Consider the following 19,995-nt stretch of genomic DNA (forward strand, 5'->3'; position numbering starts at 1 on the left):
GCAGTCTCTGGGCGAAAAACAGCAGGAGTTTTTGTGAGTGGTCAGGCAGGGAACAGTGACACTGGAGATGCGCGTCCACGAGACGACTCCATTTATTTTCTTTCAGCCTTTGAATGAATACAACGTCGCCCGGTTGGAATATTATCGCTTTTTTACGAGAAAAATAGCATAAAAATTGATTTTAAACAGCGTTTGACATGCTTCGAAGTACGGTAATGGAATATTTTGAGTTTTTTTGTCACGAAATGCGCTCGCGCGTCACCCTTCGGATAGTGACCTCAACGCACAAACAAAACGGAGCTATTTCAATACAACTATGGATTATTTGGAACCAAAACAACATTTGTTGTTGAAGTAGAAGTCCTGGGAGTGCATTCTGACGAAGAACAGCAAAGGTAATCCAATTTTTCTTATAGTAAATCTGAGTTTGGTGAGGGCCAAACTTGGTGGGTGTCAAATTTGCTAGCCATGATGGCCGGGCTATGTACTCAGAATATTGCAAAATGTGCTTTCGCCAAAAAGCTATTTTAAAATCTGACACCGCGATTGCATAAAGGAATTCTGTATCTATAATTCTTAAAATAATTGTTCTTTTTTTTGTGAACGTTAATCATGAGTAATTTAGTAAATTCCCCGGAAGTTTGCGGTGGGTATGCTAGTTCTGAACATCAGATGCTAATGTAAAAAGCTGTTTTTTGATATAAATATGAACTTGCTTGAACAAAACATGCATGTATTGTATAACATAATCTCCTAGGAGTGTCATCTGATGAAGATCATCAAAGGTTAGTGCTGCATTTAGCTGTGGTTTTGGTTTTTGTGACATATATGCTTGCTTTGAAAATGGCTGTGTGATTATTTTTGGCAGGGTACTCTCCTGACATAATCTAATGTTTTGCTTTCGCTGTAAAGCCTTTTTGAAATCGGACAATGTGGTTAGATTAACGAGAGTCTTGTCTTTAAAATGGTGTAAAATAGTTGATTGTTTGAGAAAATTGAATTGTGGTATTTTAGTTGGTTTTGTATTTCGCGCCGTGCGATGCCATTGGCTGTTGGCTACAGATTAATTTGTGGAATTTCTTTCCTTCTTAATTGCGTTTGAGCCAATCAGTTGTGTTGTGACAAGGTAGGGGGATATACACAAGATAGCCCTATTTGGTAAAAGACCAAGTCCATATTATGGCAAGAACAGCTCAAATAAGCAAAGAGAAAAGACAGTCTATCATTACTTTAAGACATGAAGGTCAGTCAATATGGAACATTTCAGGAACTTTGAAAGTTTCTTCAAGTGCAGTCGCAAAAACCATCAAGCGCTATGATGAAACTGGCTCTCATGAGGACCGCCACAGGAATGGAAGACCCAGAGTTACCTCTGCTGCAGAGGATAAGTTCTTTAGAGTTACCAGCCTCAGAAATTGCAGCCCAAATAAATGCTTCATAGAGTTCAAGTAACCGACACATCTGATCATCAACTGTTTAGAGGAGACTGTGAATCAGGCCTTCATGGTCAAATTGCTGCAAAGAAACCACTACGTAAGGACACCAATAATAAGAAAAGACTTGCTTGGGCCAAGAAACACAAGCAATGGACATTAGACCGTTGGAAATTTGTCCTTTGGTATGGAGTCCAAAATGAAGATTTTCGGTTAGAACCGCCGTGTCTATGTGAGATGCAGTGTGGGTGAACAGATGATCTCCGCATTTGTATTTCCCACCGTAAAGCACGGAGGAGGAGGTGTTATGGTGTGGGGGTGCTTTGCTGGTGACACTGTCTGTGATTTATTTAGAATTCAAGGCACACTTAATCAGCATGGCTACCACAGCATTCTGCAGTGATACGCCATCCCATCTGGTTTGGGCTTGGTGGGACTATCATTTGTTTTTCAACAGGACAATGACCCAAAACACACCTCCAGGCTGTGTAAGGGCTATTTGACCAAGAAGGAGAATAATGGAGTGCTGCATCAGATGACCTGGCCTCCACAATCCATCGACCTCAACCAAATTGAGATGGTTTGGGATGAGTCGGACCGCAGAGTGAAGAAAAAGCAGTCAACAAGTGCTCAGCATATGTGGGAACTCCTTCAAGACTGTTGGAAAAGCATTCCAGGTGAAGCTGGTTGAGAGAATGCCAAGAGTGTGCAAAGCTGTCATCAAGGCAAAGGGTGGCTATTTGAAGAATCTCAAATATAAAATATGTTTTGATTTGTTTAACACTTTTTTGGTTACTACATGATTCCATATGTGCTATTTCATAGCTTTGATGTCTTCACTATTATTCTACACTGTTGAAAATAGTAAAAATAAAGAAAAACCCTTGAATGAGTAGGTGTTCTAAAACTTTTGACCAGTAGTGTACATGTTACAAATTTCCTAAACGTACAATATGTTATGAATTTGCTAAATGTATAGTACACTCTGTTACAAATTTTAGCTAGCTGTATTACGTTAGGTAGCCCACTAATGTTAGCTAGGCGAGGAGTTAGGGTTACGTTTATGAGTGTCACGTCCTGACCAGTATAGAGTATATTTGGTTATTGTAGTTTGGTCAGGACGTGGCAGAGGGTAGTTGATGTATGTATTATGGGGTTTGTCACTGGTCTATGTCTGTGTTTCTAGGTCTAGTTGATTGGGGTTGGACTCTCAATTGAAGGCAGGTGTGTTGAGTTGCCTTTGATTGGGAGTCCTATATAGTAGGGTGTGTTTGTCTTTGTTTTTCGTGGGTAGTTGTTTGAGAGCGCTGCTTTTTGTTGAGCCTGCTTTCACTGTTTCATGTCACTAGTTTGTTTATTGTTTTCTTCCGTGGTGTTCGCATTATTTTATAAATAAATATGTTGAGCACGAAACCCGCTGCGCATTGGTCCCTTTCTCTCTACGACGACAAGCGTGACAGAACTACCCACCATACCAGGACCAAGCAGCGGAGGATATCTGGCGAGGACCGGGGAACACGACTGATAAGGGAACCCGAGAGGCAATCATTTTTTGGGGGGGGGCACAAGGGCAGTTTGGCGGGGCGAGGATGGAGCCCCAGGCCAGCTCCCCGTACCCTTTTTAGGCAGAGACGAACTGGACAGGTCCCGTGCTTTGGGGTGATGGGTACGGTGGCGAGGCCGAGCATTTTCAGGCCAGTACGCGCAGTACCAGCGCCCCGCATGTGCCAGGGGAAAGTGGGCATCCAGCCAGTAGTGATGCCAGTCCTGCGCTCAAGACCGCCAGTGCGCCTCTATGGTCCAGTGTTTCCCGCTACACGCACGAGCCCTGAGGTGCGTCAGCCCAATCTGACTCGGCCTGTTCCCGCTCCCCGCACTAGCCCTAAGGTGCGTGTGCCCAGACTGGCACATCCTGTACCAGCCCCACGCATCAGGCATCTAGTGCGTCAGCCCAGCCTCGCGAGTCTGGTGCCGCCAGAGCCGCCCGCCAGTCAGGAGCCGCCAGAGCCGCCCGCCAGTCAGGAGTCGCCTGAGCCGCCCGCCAGTCAGGAGTCGCCAGAGCCGCCCGCCAGTCAGGAGTCGCCAGAGCCGCCCGCCAGTCAGGATCCGCCAGAGCCGCCCGCCAGTCAGGAGCCGCCAGAGCCGCCCGCCTGCCCTGAGCCGCCAGAGCCGCCCGCCTGCCCGGAGCCGCCAGAGCGGCCCGCCGTGCCGGATCCGCCACAGCGGCCCGGCGGGCCACCGGATCCGCCAGAGCGGGCCACAGGATCCGCCAGAGCGGGCCACCGGATCCGCCAGAGCGGGCCACCGGATCCGCCAGAGCGGCCCGCCGTGCCGGATCCGCCAGAGCGGCCCACCGTGACGGATCTGCCAGAGTGGCCCGCCAGTCGGGCGCAGCCATCGCCTACCGCTAGCCGGGCGCAGCCAGGGTCGCCCGCCAGCCGGGCGCAGCCAGGGTCGTCAGCCAGCCGGGCGCAGCCAGGGTCGTCAGCCAGCCTGGCGCGGCAAGGGTCGCCCGCCAGCCGGGCGCAGCAAGGGTCGCCCGCCAGCCGGGCGCAACCAGAGACACCCGCCAGCCGGTCGCGGCAAGAGTTAGTTTAAAAGGTTAGGGAAAGGGTTAGCTAACGTGCTAAGTAGTTGCAAAGTAGCTAAAAAAGAATAAGTAGTTGAAAAGTTGCTAATTAGCTAAAATGCTAATGTTGTCTGTGTTAATATTCGAATTCACAACCTTTGGGTTGCTAGACGTTCTGGTTATATGCCCACCCATTGCCTTAAGTAACCATCTGTCGTATGTAACCATACCAAACGTAACATATCATACTAAATGGGGTGTCTCGGATTTACTTACAGAATAATACAAAATTCTCTGAAACCAGGTAGGTATACATTATCAGTTCTCTATGTCTAACAAGTAGTATGGAGTTTTATTTATTTAACTTTTATTTAACAAGGCAAGTCAGTTAAGAACAAATTCTTATTTTCAATGACGGCCTAGGAACAGTGTCTTGTTTAGGGGCAGAATGACAGATTCGTACCTTGTCAGCTCGGGGAGTCGATCTTGCAAACTTTCGGAAACTAGTCCAACGCTCTAACCACTAGGCTACGCTGCCGCCCCAGTTGCGGCAAGGAGTATTGTTTCTTCATCCTATGTAATGTATTACTGAATTTGCTGATGTTCTTTTCCCCCTCTTCTGAGAAATTAGTCAGTAACCACGTTTCCATCCAACCATTTCATGCAGATTAATTACCTGACGCATGAAAAAGAAACTACGGGGCTGATGGAAACATAAAATGCTGATACAATGTTATGTATGCCGCGCAATTTATTCCTTCAACATGGTGGGATCTTTTTGTGTCAGTTAAATAAATGATGTGAGAAATGGCGGTGGAAACACCTTTATGCGCAAATATTGATATAATAACTATCATATCGAAGTAAACTTGGAGTCATGCGATGATGTGTTGTTGTGTTGTCACTACGACTCGGGAAGGCATGTTGTGTATTAGCAGTGGTGGAAAAAGTGCCCAAATGTCATACTTGAGTAAAAGTATAGATACCTTAATAGAAAATGATTCAATTAAAAGTGAAAGTCACCCAGTAAAATACTACTTGAGTACAATGATACAAGTATTTGGTTTTAAATACACTGAAGTATCAAAATGTAATTGCTAAAATATACTTAAGTATTGAAAGTAGAAGTACAAATGATTTCAAATTCCTTATATTAAGAAAACCAGACAGCACCATTTTCTTGTTTTTAAATTTACAAATAGCAAGGGCCACACTCCAACAATCAGACATAATTTACAAATGAAGCATGCGTGTTTAGTGAGTCCACCAGATCAGAGGCAGTGTGCATGACCAGGGATGTTCTCTTGATAAGTGCGTGAATTGGACCATTTCCCTGTCCTGCTAAGCATTCAAAATGGAATGAGTACTTTTGGGTGTCAGGGAAAATGTATGGAGTAAAAAGTACACTATTTTCTTAAGGAATGTAGTGAAGTAAAGTAGTCAAAAATATCAATAGTAAACTACAGATACCCTCCAAAACTACTTAAGTAGTACTTTAAAGTATGTTTTACTTAAGTACTTTACACCACTGTTTGTTAGTCTACATATTAAATAAATTAACTTCACAGAGTGGTGAATGTGCAAGGGAATGAGCATGATGCTCCTTTCCAATAAATATTGAGGGTCTTATTCTGGTGAGCAATTCTAGTGTCTGTAACCATTTAGAGATAGCCTACTTAAAACAAGTTGTTGTTTCATTTTATTATAATTGTATTAATTATTCACCGTCTTTTTATGTCTTATCAATAGCCTAGCGAATTTAAACTTTCTTATTGACAACATTTGGCATGTCCATGGCTCAGACATAATTAATGCTTTTCAGTGTGATTGCTATGTTTAACATTATTAACTGGGTGGTTCGAGTCCTGAATGCTGATTGGCTGACAGCCGTGGTATATCAGACCATATACTATGGGTGTGGCAAAACACTTATATGGCCAATATACCATGGCTAAGGGCTGTTCTTATGCACGACGCAACACGGAGTGCCTGGACACAGCCCTTAGCTATTGTATAAGGCCATATACCACACCCCCTCGGGCCTTATTGCTTAAATATATTTCCATATCGAAACCATGCAATTACTCAGAACAATGTGGAATGCAAACATGTTAAACATATTTAGCAAATATGGCATAGGCCTACATTGATTTATTTTGGTTTCTGTAGGCTATTTAACAAACTAGGCTATAACGGACTAACTGTAACGGCTGTCGTGAGAGAGAGAAGACCAAGGTGCAGCGGAGTTAGTGTTCATCATTGAATATTTAATAAAGAAAGAACACTATACAAACAAAACAAGAAAACCGACAGCCAAACAGTCCTGTCAGGTGCAAAACACTAACAGAAACAATTACCCACAAACCCCAAAGGAAAAACATGCTCCTTATGTGTGACTCCCAATCAGCAACAACGCTCTACAGCTGTGCCTGATTGGAAGCCACACAGCCGAAATCAATGAAACAAACCAACATAGAAAAATGCACATAGAACGCCCACCCAATGTAACACCCTGGCCTAACCAAAATAAAGAACAAAAACCCCTCTCTATGGCCAGGGCGTTACACTAACGTTAGAATTGGAGTTGATGAGAATGCAATACATAAAAGACCATAAATACACAACTTGAAGCAACCACATATTTAGCCATGGAGTACGTTCTGATTGGCCAGTGAAGGGTCGTCACTACTTAACACAGATCCAAAGTCATAAACCCCTCTCTATTTCTACAATTTGTCTTCTTAAAATCTGATTTTAAACCTAACTCTAATCTTAACCACACTGCTAACATTTTGCCTAACCTTAAAGCTGCAATATGTAACTTTTTGTGCTACCCCACCAAATGCACATAGAAATGTGAGTTATAGATATGTCATTCACATCGAAAGCAAGTCTAAGAAGCTGTAGATCTGTTCTATGTGCGCTGTTTCTATACTTCCCATTCTTAAGTTTCATTTTTGTGTCTTACTTTTGGTTTCATACACCAGCTGAAAATACAATATTTTGGGTTATTGAAAATATATTTCACAGCAGTTTAGATGGTACAATGATTCTCTATGTGCCAAAACAAGCAGTGTAAACTGAAATTAGGCAAACTATTACAATTTTCACAACCAGGAAATGGCAAAGCGATTTCTGCATATTGCACCTTTAAATTAAGACCAAAAAGCACATTTCTGTTTTCATGAATTTTTACAATATAGCCAATTTTGTTGTGGTTGTGGCTTATGTAACTAGTGACAACTGGGGTCAAGCCTCAACACCTACATCTTGTTTATTCATCAAAACCCAGCCTTTTCACGCCAGCTACTGTGCCCATAATTCCAACTGTGAAATAAAATAAATATTTGACACACCTCTGAACCTATAGTGCTACCACCCCAGCCTCGCTAAGATTTACCATTAGGTTTGTTAAAATTGAGCCCCATATCTACTATGATCAGTATCTTTCAAGCTGAGAGCAGACTTTTGTTGTTGTTGAACAGTATCTTAGCAAGAATAGAGTAGAAAATAATATGTCCTTAACAGGTTTTAAACACTGTTTCCCATGCTTGTTCAATGAACCATAAACAATTAATGAACATGCACCTGTGGAATGGTCTTTAAGACACTAACAGCTTACAGACAGTAGGCAATTAAGGTCACAGTTATGAAAACGTAGGACACTAAAGAGGCCTTTCTACTGACTCTGAAAAGCACCAAAAGAAAGATGCCCAGGGTCCCTGCTCATCTGCGGGAACGTGCCTTAGGCATGCTGCATTGAGGCATGAGGACTGCAGATGTGGCCAGGGCAATCAATTGCAATGTCCGTACTGTGTGACGCCTAAGACAGCGCTACAGGGAGACAGGACGGACAGCTGATCATCCTCGCAGTGGCAGACCACGTGTAACAACACCTGCACAGAATCAGTACATCCGAAAATCACACGTGCGGGACCGGTACAGGATGGCAACAACAACTGCCCCAAGTTACACCAGGAACGCACAATCCCTCCATCAGTGCTCAGACTGTCCGCAATAGGCTGAGAGAGGCTGGACTGAGGGCTTGTAGGCCTGTTGTAAGGCAGGTCCTCACCAGACATCGCCTGCAACAACGTTGTGTATGGGCACAAACCCACCGTTGCTGGACCAGACAGGACTGGCAAAAAATGCTCTTCACTGACGAGTCGCGGTTTTGTCTCACCAGGGGTGATGGTCGGATTTGCATTTATTGTCGAAGGAATGAGCGTTACACCGAGGCCTGTACTCTGGAGCGGGATCGATTTGGAGGTGGAGGGTCTGTCATGGTCTGAGGCGGTGTGTCACAGCATCATCGGACTGAGCTTGTTGTCATTGCAGGCAATCTCAACGCTTTGCATTACAGGGAAGACATCCTCCTCCCTCATGTGGTACCCTTCCTGCAGGCTCATCCTGACATGACCCTCCAGCATGATAATGCCACCAGGCATACTACTCGTTCTGTGCGTGATTTCCTACAAGACAGGAATGTCAGTGTTCTGCCATGGCCAGCGAAGAGCCCGGATCTCAATCCCATTGAGCACGTCTGGGACCTGTTGGATCGGAGGGTGAGAGCTAGGGCCATTCCCCCCAGAAATGTCTGGGAACTTGCAGGTGCCTTGGTGGAAGAGTGGGGTAACATCTCACAGCAAGAACTGGCAAATCTGGTGCAATCCATGAGGAGGAGATGCACTGCAGTACTTAATGGAGCTGGTGGCCATACCAGATACTGACTGTTACATTTGATTTTGACCCTCCCTTTATTCAGGGACACATTATTCCATTTATGTTAGTCACATGTCTGTGGAACTTGTTCAGTTTATGTCTCAGTTGTTGAATCTTATGTTCATACAAATATTTACACATGTTAAGTTTGCGGAAAATAAATGCACTTGACAATGAGAGGACGTTTCTTTTTTTTGCTGAGTTTATATATATTTTTTAAGCAATGAATGAGGGAGTTATACTCCAGTCTAGTAGGTGGTGGTAATGCAACATTTATTTAATGCCAACCGCCATTAAACCTCATCGAAGAAGGGCTGTGGCAAAAAAATAATGTTTGCATGGCTAAATCTTTTAACAGTACACCAGGAGTACTTGTTACTGTGATTCCTGAAATGCAGAGCCTGTTGGAGTATTTTTTTAATCCAACATTATACTTTTGTTACATTGTTTGCTAGCTTAGCTGGCTAGCTAGCGCTCAGTCTCATTGACCACCACTTGTTTTCTCAAAATGTAATGTTAGCTAGCTAAGTTAGCAATGTTATGAATTCAAATCCCATCTGCTGTCGACATCAGCATACGATTTGAGAGCACTAGTTAGCTCCAAAAGTGGTTATAGCTTTGACTGAATGCTGACAGTGAATTCAGAACCAGTCAGTGGCTCAAATTAGTTATGGCAAGGTAGCAAGAGCCAGTAAGTTTCCATCCAACCTTTTTATACGAGTAAAGTACATGTCGGATCAGAAATGTCAGGACAGGCCTGATGGAAACAGCACATTTGACGATAAACGTTCCAAATGTGGACAAAACAACATTTGGTGAAAACGCCTTTATGCACAAATATTGATATAATAACCATCATATCGAAGTAAACTTGGAGTCACACAATGATATATTGTGTGATCCTCCCACTACGACTCAGGAAACAATGCAGTTTATTAGGCTACAGATGAAATAAGTTATGATGAACCTCACAGGGTGGTGAAAGTGCATGGTGATGAAATAGATGGTCCTTTCCGATAAATATTGAGGGTCTTATTCTGGTGACATGATGATCGATGCTTGGCTGCCATCTGACAAGTAAAAATACTCTTGCGCTTTTGTCCATAATAATCTCATGTGGGCTATACCCGTACTTCATCTGCGAGCTGTTGGCTAGATCGCACGTGCCAAGACCTGAGTGGGCACATTCTCTATATAAAGCAACATATTTTGTGACAGAACCATCAGTGTATCTGAAAACGCAATGGAAACCCATTTAACTTGTATTTTTTTTATTCAGTACTTGGGAATTTGTCGCCAATCTGTCACCAATTGGATGGAACCTAGCTAGTGTCCGGAATGTGTTTCATAAGACACTCGTTCTACAACACCTTGCTACGAAAGTATTTTGCAACTTAGTTTCAACGTTTCATCACTTCATGTAAATACATGTTACTGTGGAAATGGTATCAACTGCAAGTTTAGCTGTCCTACAACACAATATTCTATAACTGGCTAGTTTTGTGTCATCTTATCTATAGTTATATCCACTGTTAGATCTTTCCGGGGGACAATCCCAGAGCTACTAATATTCCGACAACAGTTGTAGGCTACATGTGGACATGATGATGCTGATTCATGATTTAGACTGGCTGAGAAAATCTGCCTGCCTGTCTGTCTGTCTTGTCCCGACTCCCAACACGTTCATTACTATGGGACAGCTGGAGATCGAATTTGAATATTGAAACAATGTTGCAAATGTCGGAGAGACAGACAGCAAGGTTTATACAAATCTCCGCTGTTGAAAACTAAATGTTAGTCTAAAAGAAATGTGAGATAATGTCAAGATGCCTTTTTATAGTGGAGATCAAGTTTATAAATTGCCTGGCTGGGCTGATGAGACAGGAGATTGCGCAGTCAGATGGAACAGAGTAAATAGTCATTTTAATGTCATAGATTTAGCCGGTGGTAACTTGTGGAATAGACACTGGCTGGAATGCGGCTTTAACCAATCAGCATTCAGGATTAGAACCACCGCCCCAGAAATCGATGTGTGTTTATGTTACAAAGATAAAACATTGTATGCTGTAAATATCATATTGGTGTACTTATAAAGACAATATGCCTACACTTACCTAGCAAATCCCTTACAAATAAAGATTGCAGTTTTGAAACTGCAGTAAAAGTGCAGTAACTGCAGTCGACTGTGGTATTTTGGACTGTAAATGCATTTACACTGAAAACCTTCTGGTATTTTGGATGCAGTAATTGCAGAATAACTAACTAACTAACTAACTAAGTTGTGTGTAGAGTGCAACTTCAGCTATCTAACCATTACTAGAATGTCATTCTATTTGTCTATCTGGCCAAATCTAAGGATGTGGCTGTCTAACCACACGCTTACATGCCCAGCTCTCTGGGTGAGGTTCTGTCTTCAAGTCTCCAATGGGTGATGAAGTCCCTTCCATCTATGTAATGTATTACAGGTTATGGACAAGTGTAGTCAGGTGGCAGGAGGGGTGGAGTGCATGACATTCCATCTTGGATATGACAGAGTTTGCCTCAACCCATGGGTCCAACAGACAGAGTTCAATAACTACTGGCAGGTGTGAGATGCAGGAGGATGGCACTCTTCTCATACCACTCTGTAGGCTAAAGACCAATTCCAAGCTCCCTCCAGGAAGTTTTGCATCGGTCAGTAGCCTGCAGAGTAATATGAAGGGTGCATTTACTGAACTTGTGTAGACATTCTAAACAAAGTGTTTTGATATCTTTCAAGTTTAACAATTCCATGTAGAATAATCGATACTTCGCATAATACTTTAGAAGCAGTGTTCTGCTAATATAACAACGTGCAAATATTTCACCTTCCTGTATGGTGTCCCATATAAGACAGGAGTTCTATGACATGTTTGAAGAATAAACAGCCCCCCCCAATTGTATTGCTTAGTGCAAGGTCTCTCCCAATTCAGACATCAGTATCAACCTGTCTTTCAGTCAGATTCCATTTCAAAAGCATCTCTTCTGCCCATCTATAGAAAAACGAGGAAGAGTTGATGAGTGACAAAGCCTGATGGGCATGATCAGCTCCAGGCCCCTCTCTTCACACATTCTGGTCATGAAGGAGCCTGACTTCGGCTCCTATATCCGATCCAGCTCCTATATCACCGAGGGAGGGAGAGAAAGAAAGACTGTCACCATACAGTCATGGAAGCCAACAGTAAATACACGGTTGAACATAGCCAATCAGAGTGCCAGCATGGCACAGACTGGTTGGCATTACTCACTCGGGCCCAGGAGTTGTCCATGCAAGACACACATAGACATACGGCACTGATTACATTATCAGTGGTAGTTGGGTGAATTCCAGGACAGATAGTATTTTGACCATGGACCAGATCCAATGTGACCAACCTGATTCAAGTGTCCTCCATTACTCTGAAGCGGGACTGGTGTCTGGCCACTGCCTCAGCCTTCTGTAACAGCTCCTATTGGGGGGGGTTCTCACAATGCTGATGAACAGGTGTTGTATGTAGCCTATGAATTAAATTAAATATCACTCAATAAACATATACACCATACAAAACGAAAAATGATGTTCTGAGAAAAATGACTTTCTCTAGTTTGGAAGTAATTTAAATGCTAATAGAGGGACTGTAACTACAGAATAGATTCAGACCGGTGACGCTGACATCGTTATTATGCAACCAGCTGTGGACGTTGCTTTATGCTTGATTATACATTTTGCTATTTGCTGCCAGAGCCATAGTAGACAAGTACCATCTTTCATGTATTATTGCCCTAGAAAATACACAAACTTTTATGATAAGAGGCATGTTGTTTTGGGTTAGCAGACGAAGCCCCTGAATGCTAGATAGCTAGCTACCTAACTTGCAAATCAGGGTTAGTTATCATATCTTTGTCCGAGTTGAAATGAGTTGGCTAGTTATCTAACGTTAGCTAGCCAGTTTGAGTTAAACATTATTGAAAGCAAGCTGGCTACATCCTATGATTAGCTAGCAAGCTAGTATCCAAGTGCCTTCCCTGTATTGACCCTAAATGCCAATGGGCTACAGTTATCTGTTGTTAGCAAGGCAGCTAACGTGAGCTACATGTATGCACATCTTCCTCAGACATGCTACATTACATCACATTTCATGTTAAATTGATTAGGCAGAGCAAACCCGTTTTGGTGATTTCTGGCATATCATCAAAATATATTTTTTTATATCAAAATAAATCAATGAAAGTCATGCTTAGGTGAATAAACTATAAAGGAAAATACATGGCTACAGTTTACACTTGTTTCATGAAATGTTGTTTTTAGAAAAGGGGCATTTTTTTAAAGTACCGGGGTAACTGCCCCCCCCCCCCCCCCAATATCCGCACAATGAGAAGATTTGATGTAAAGTCCCTCTTTTTAACTCACCTGCACATATACATTTCCTTTATTCTTTCTTTGTTGTTCCTTTTCCATACAATCCATTATGTACAAATTGCACTAAATATGATTTGAATAATACAAGATGTTAAAATTACATTCAGGAGCAAAAGGTTTTCAATAGTTGTTTTTAATTCATAAAACAAAATCATTGGGATATAATATTGGAATGGAATATAAATAATAACATTAAATAACATTGGAATATAACATTTAATAACAACTAATTAACTCAGTGTAACATTGATGTGGCAACTTATGCTTTGCTATTGCACGATTCTAATTTGTACCTGTAGGTCACAAATAAAGGTATCCCCAGTAAATTAGAGCACAACTCATGAGCCCACCTCCTGCACTGCTCACACCTAATCCAGTCCCCACCTGTGACTGAAAACAGGGGGAGAGATGCCAATTGAAAAGCTCTCTCTTAAAAATATAGATAGCTATCTAACTTAGCCTTATGACATAAAAGGCTATAATGTTGCATTAACTGTAAAGCTATATCAGTCACTAGTGGAAACATTTACAACTAAAATTAAGTTATGTTATCTTTTTTATGTATTTTACCTCAGACGATTTGGTAGTAAGGTTACTAGCTTGTACTCCTAGCAGCTTATGCTAACTGGCTAGCATTTACTGCTGGTGAAGTTGCAAGCTATCAGGTTAGCATAAACTAGTGCTAACTGGGCTAGTCATTGTCTAAATGACAGGTAGAAACAAATCCATAACCATAAAGGGGTAACTAGACCCTAGGGTGGGGGGAGGGGCGAGTTGCCCCCAAAACACTCATCCAACATATTACTACTTTACTCAAAAATTAAGTGGGTTATTTATTTTAAGGCTGTTATTTCAAGTCTAGGCTCTATCGGGAGACCCATGGGACGGTGCACAATTGGCCCAGCGTTGTCTGGGTTAGGGGAGGTTTTTGGCGGGCAGGGATGTCCTTGTCCCACCGCACACTAGCGACTCCTGTGGCGGGCCGGGTGCAGTGCACGCTGACATGGTCGCCAGGTGTACGGTGTTTCCTCCGACACATTGGTATGGCTGTCTTCCGGGTTAAGTGGGCATTGTGTCAAGAAGCAGTGCGGCTTGATTGGGTTTTGTTTAGGAGGATGCACGGCTCTTGACCTTCGCCTCTCCTGAGTTCGTACGGGAGTTGCTCAGTAAGAACAGTGACAGCCAGGGAAAATGTTTGGTGACATCTTGCGGTCTTTATGTGAATTACAGGGGGGTGGGCAGTTACCCCCAACTACCATTTTTTTTAAACGAGTATCTTATGAACTGCACACACCAAAAACCCTGTTGTTTTGACAAGTGGCAATAAATCACTGATATCGATTAGGGGGGAAATAAGGTTGTACACACTGTTGAAACTAACAACAAACACTGGAGATATTTGTTACATCCAGTGGCGACCCATCATTCAGGGCAGGTGGGGCTCTGTTTTGAGCCACACATTTTTAGCAAATAATTTGGTCTATTTTCCCCTCTTAATTTCACCTACTGTTCTGACTTGGTGGTGCACATGTAGCCTATAACCTGTTTTAGAGAAATGTAATCATTGAATATTGTAAGAGCTTTCATTGTCTGCTTATATGCCCCATTTATTTATCCTACAATTATGACTTGGTGTACATGGAGAATACTGTAAGAAAGGGCCATTTTCTGAATTCTGTCGCTGTACATTTCAAAGGTGCTGAACAAATAGTTATATTGTTATATTGACTACGTCCGTCCTAGCTCGCTCATTAATGTCTTAATCGAAATTACGGATTGCCTTTTTTCTGCTCGTCGTCCCCTTATGCCATAGTTTGTACAACTCAATAGTCAGTAGAAACCACATTTGTTTAAGCAAATCAGCTATGCCCCACCAAGATTTACATGCTAAAATTGCCACTGGTTACAGAACAACCTGCACAAGACAGTCAACTACATTTTTGAGTGATGCATTTTGATTTGGATGTCGCCAAAATGGAAAGAGAAACGCAACACTGTCGATATCATGTTGAAATCAATTGCAGGAGAGTGGGGAGATGAGGATGCATGTACTGCGACATGCGTAATGGAAACGGCAGATATAGGAGACATTTTCTAAAGATCGACAACCGTTTTATCCGTTCAACGGGTGGATTTTTCGTTATTGTGACAAATGATAATGAAAACTGTGTTTTTTAAAAAATAAATTATTGCCGAATAATTTAAGGTACGCGGGGGCACGTGATGTCAAAATGTAGGACTTACTATGAAGCGCCACTCCACATTTAATTCTAAATGCCTACTGCCGGCTAAATCTATTTTCAACTATAAAAATAATGTTTCTTTGCAGGATCTTTGTCCTGACTTTCAAGAATTGCTGAATTGCTTCGAATTGCTTTTCTGGTTTGCTGAATGCAAGTTTAACCGTCCAATTATTTGCAATGCAAGTTTCACCATGGCACTTACCGCAGCGATACTTTGGCACATGATAATTATTAGAATATGGCAAATATTAGTAAATTCTAGCATTCTATCCATGCTGGCTTTCGTGGGCTACCTGAGACATGAAAGAGATAGGTGGGAGGGCATACAGGCTTTGGCCAATTTATTAATGCGCAATTTGCCTAAATGGGTAATGGAAACACTTCACCCACTACATTTGAATTCAAAACTTTTTTTATTTTATAGGATGACGTCATTACGTCCAGCCATTTTAATTGACACAAGATAGTTACATGTAAACGCACCCTCGCAGGCAATTGTCGCATCTATTTTCTATGTAAACTTTGTAAATGTCGACAAAATATCACAGGATAAGTTAATGGAAACATAGCTAGGTTGGCTGCTAGTTAAGTGATAGTTTGACTGTCTAATCCATGTACTGGCGACTTTTATAGAGAGACCGCTCTGAATTTTTCCTGCCATTTCCCGGTCATTTAATTAACTCTGCATTCTAAGTCCTGTGCATCCCAGTGCGTGTGACAAAATCAATTGTACAAAACCAAACATATTGATCTGTTTTGAGCAATCAATCTTATGTCATCTTGATGACTAAACCTTTATACTAACATAACCAATCTGAGGTAAAAAAGGACGTGTAATTCCACATTATATGGGGTGAAAATGCAAGCTTGTGTAAGGTAGTAACACAAACTGTCCACATTAGGGAAATTAGCGCAATATACAGTAATTTAATATTGCAAAGAAATAATTAAAGATGTCAATTTAAAATGATGGTATATGTTGCCCACTCAGAAACTATTGTAACAATGACATCTATTTTTCACTCATTTAACCATTTAGAGAGTTTGGTACCCCCTGTATATAGCCTCGTTATTGTTATTTAATGAACTGTTATTTTTCTTAACTGCATTGTTGGTTAAGGGCTTGTATGTAAGCATTTCAAGGTATGATCTACACCTGTTGTATTCGGTGCATGTGGCAAATAAAATTGTATTTAATTTTGAAAATGCTCCTAAATACAATTTAACTTGCTGCTCAAGACTAGAGCCTCCAAAATGTCTGTGCAGCAGTCTGAACGTTTGATGTCCCTAGTAGATTTTAGCTAGCTACGGTATCATTCCACTTTTATCTGTGGTATCATAGCTAACCTGGCTCGCTTGCATTATCAAATAATGTTGTATAACCAAAAGTAGCTACTACCTAGTACCAGTTATCTACTTAGCTAATTACTCACCAACACCAGTGGTTTGACGTTGACATGCAGCAGATTTGACCGTGTCGGTTGTAATCCATTCCTGGCCATATTGTTGAAATGCATTGGAAGTTTGCATCATCTCTATGTAAGGCCATTTTCACCCCTATTTGCTGTGCTTTGGACCCATATGCAGACTTGACAACAAATATCCACATGGCAGCTGGACCACAGCTGGGGGGTGTGTTGTCTCTGGGCAATTGGGCATCATTGGCAAAAGTGGGCAAGTAAATCCAAACCAACCCTCCAGTAAGTCGTGACTCACTAACAAAACTCAGTGTTGGACGAGACTGACTTTATGACCAAAATTATCCTTTGTAGGCAATTTTGACACTAGAATGACTGTCATATCGATGCCACATAGGCCGTTTAAAAACAGAGAAGTTGGTTCTAAGCTAAGGGGTTGACCTTCAAGTGTGGGACCATGCCTTTAAATTATCAAACCATTAAAGAGTGTCAAATAATCAAATCAACTAACACGTTTGCATATTATCAAATCAATTAATATTTTTGTGTAGTACTCATAGAAATCCCCCATTGCCCAATTAGAAGATGCTCCATAGCAGGGTGTTCATATCAGATTTCTTGATCCAACATCCTCTCACTCTGTATCTCTTACAGTCAGTAGACATGGAGGATGGGAAGCCTGATCTGCTGCTGGTCAAAGAGGAGACAATAGAAGATGAACCAGAGAGCATTGATCTGCTGAGTGGACTAAAGATGGGGGAGCAAGGTAAGGTTGACATACAGTGCATTCAGAAAGTACTCAGACCCCTTCACGTTTTCCACATTTTGTTATGTTACAGCCTTAGATTAAAATTGATTACATTTTTTTCCCTCATCAATCCATACTCAATACCCAATAATGACAAAGCAAAACACGTTTAGACATTTTTGCAAATGTTTAAAAAAAAGAAAAAATGATATCTCACATTTACGTAAGTATTCAGAACCTTTACTCTGTACTTTGTTGAAGCACCTTTGGCAGCGATTACAGTCTTCTTGGGTATGACACTAAAAGCTTGGCACACCTGTATTTGGGTAGTTTCTTCCATTATTCTCTGCAGATCCTCTCAAGCTCTGTCAGGTTGGATGGGGAGCCTCACTGCACAGCTATTTTCAGGTCTCTCTAGAGATGTTAGATTGGGTTCAAGTCCTGGCTCTGGCTGGGCCATTCAAGGACATTGAGAGACTTTTCCTGAAGCCACTCTTGCTTTGTCTTGACTGTGTGCTTAGGGTCGTTGTCCTGTTTGAAGGTGAACCTTCGCCCCAGTCTGAGGTCCTGCGCGCTCTGGAGCAGGTTTTCATCAAGGATCTCTCTGTACTTTTCTCCGTTAATCTTTCCCTCGATCCTGACTAGTCTCCCAGTCCATGCCACTGAAAAACATCCCCACAGCATGACGCTGCCACCACCATGCTTCACCATAGGGATGGTATTGGCCAGGTAATGAGCGGTGCCTAGTTTCCTCCAGACGTGACACTTGGCATTCAGGCCAAATAGTTCAATCTTGTTTCTCATGGTCAGAGTCCTTTAGGTGCATTTTGTCAAACTCCAAATGGGCTGTCATGTGCCTTTTACTGAGGAGTGGCTTCCGTCTGGCCACTCTACCATAAAGGCCTGATTTGGAGGAGTGCTGCAGAGATGGTTGTCCTTCTGGAAGGTTCTCCCATCTCTACTGAAAACTCTAGAGCTCTGTCAGAGTGACCATCGGGTTCTTTGTTACCTCCCTGACCAAGGTCCTTCTTCCCTGATTGCTCAGTTTGGCTGGGCAGCCAGCTCTAGGAAGAGTCTTGGTGGTTCCAAACTTCTTCCATTTAAGAATGATGAAGGCCACTGTGTCCTTGGAGACCTTCAATTCTGCATACATTTTTTGGTACCCTTCCCCAGATCTGTGCCTCGACACAATCCTGTCTCGGAGCTCTACGGACAATTCCTTCGACCTCATGGCTTGATTTTTGCTCTAGAAAAAAGAAACGCACACCTTTAAAGGCGAGGTGCTGGCTAGCGCAGTAGAACACTAGAAAATAAAGGAAAGCCGCACACTCTTAGAGCTCAGATGCAAAAATTTAATAACCAACGTTTCGACAGCGAAGCTGTCTTCATCAGGGTATCATCAAACACTGCGAGATGAGTCATTTATATAGTGTCAAGAGACACACAGGTGTTTGTAATCATGGCCAAGTATGGCCTAATATCATTGGTTAACTCAAATATTTAAAAAAAATGGCATACAAAGAACATACAAAAAGACAAACAAATGGATAGCATACGATCATAGCATTTGTAGTCTAAAATGTATCTAACAAACAATTACAATGGCAAAATCACAATTATCACAAGAATGGCTTCAGATCAAAGTCTATGTTGAGACCGAAGGGAGCAAGGGTCTTTAAATTAAAGATCCAGGCAGCCTCTCGTTTTAACAATAAATTATCAAGGTCACCCCCTCTCCTCGGGAGGGTGACATGTTCGATACCAATATAACGCAGAGACGAAATCGGATGGTTTGCTTCCAAAAAGTGGGCCGCAACTGGGTAGGTTAAGTTTTTGCACCTAATGGTGCTACGATGCTCTGAGATACGTACTTTTAATTCACGCTTTGTTTTACCCACATAATTTTTACCACAAGGACAAGTTATAAGATAAATAACTGCCTTAGTGGAACACGTAATAACACCTTTAATTGGGATAGATTTCCCTGTTTGGGGGTGTTTGAAGGATCTACATTTATAAGTGCCATTGCATTGAGCACAGCCATTACACTTGTAATTTCCATCCAGTATGGGCGCAAATAGACGTTGTTCAGGAATATCTTGGGGTGGTAAATCAGAGTGTACCAATTGGTCTCTGAGATTTCTTCCCCGCGAGAATACGACCAGGGGAAGATCAGAAAACACATCAGAAAACACATTAACGAGACTATCATCATATTTCAGAATGTGCCAATGTTTGTGAACGATTCCTTTAATTTGTTCAGAGCACTTTGAATAGCGGGTAGTGAGAACGCAAGAATGCGTCTTTTTGCGAGACTGACCTTGAAAAAGGTCATGTCTCGTTTTGTTTTGAATTTTCTCAATGGCAATATTAATCTGATCATTGTTGTACCCCCTCTCCTTGAACTTATCCTGAGTCTCAGCCATATTTCTGTCGAAATCTGAT

General features: G+C 42.1%; 1 protein-coding gene across 1 annotated transcript in view; it reads left to right on the top strand.

Annotated features, from left to right (window-relative positions):
- Positions 1-19,995, top strand: part of LOC106610083 (uncharacterized) — a 45,040-nt gene that overhangs the window by 16,446 nt on the left and 8,599 nt on the right. The window contains exon 5 of the mRNA XM_014209238.3: positions 17,457-17,568. Within this exon, the coding sequence (XP_014064713.2) occupies positions 17,457-17,568 (112 nt within the window). The remainder of the gene's footprint in view (positions 1-17,456; positions 17,569-19,995) is intronic.

Source organism: Salmo salar, chromosome 08 (genome assembly GCF_965601325.2).
Source record: "Salmo salar chromosome 08, fSalSal1, whole genome shotgun sequence".
NCBI lineage: Eukaryota > Metazoa > Chordata > Actinopteri > Salmoniformes > Salmonidae > Salmo > Salmo salar.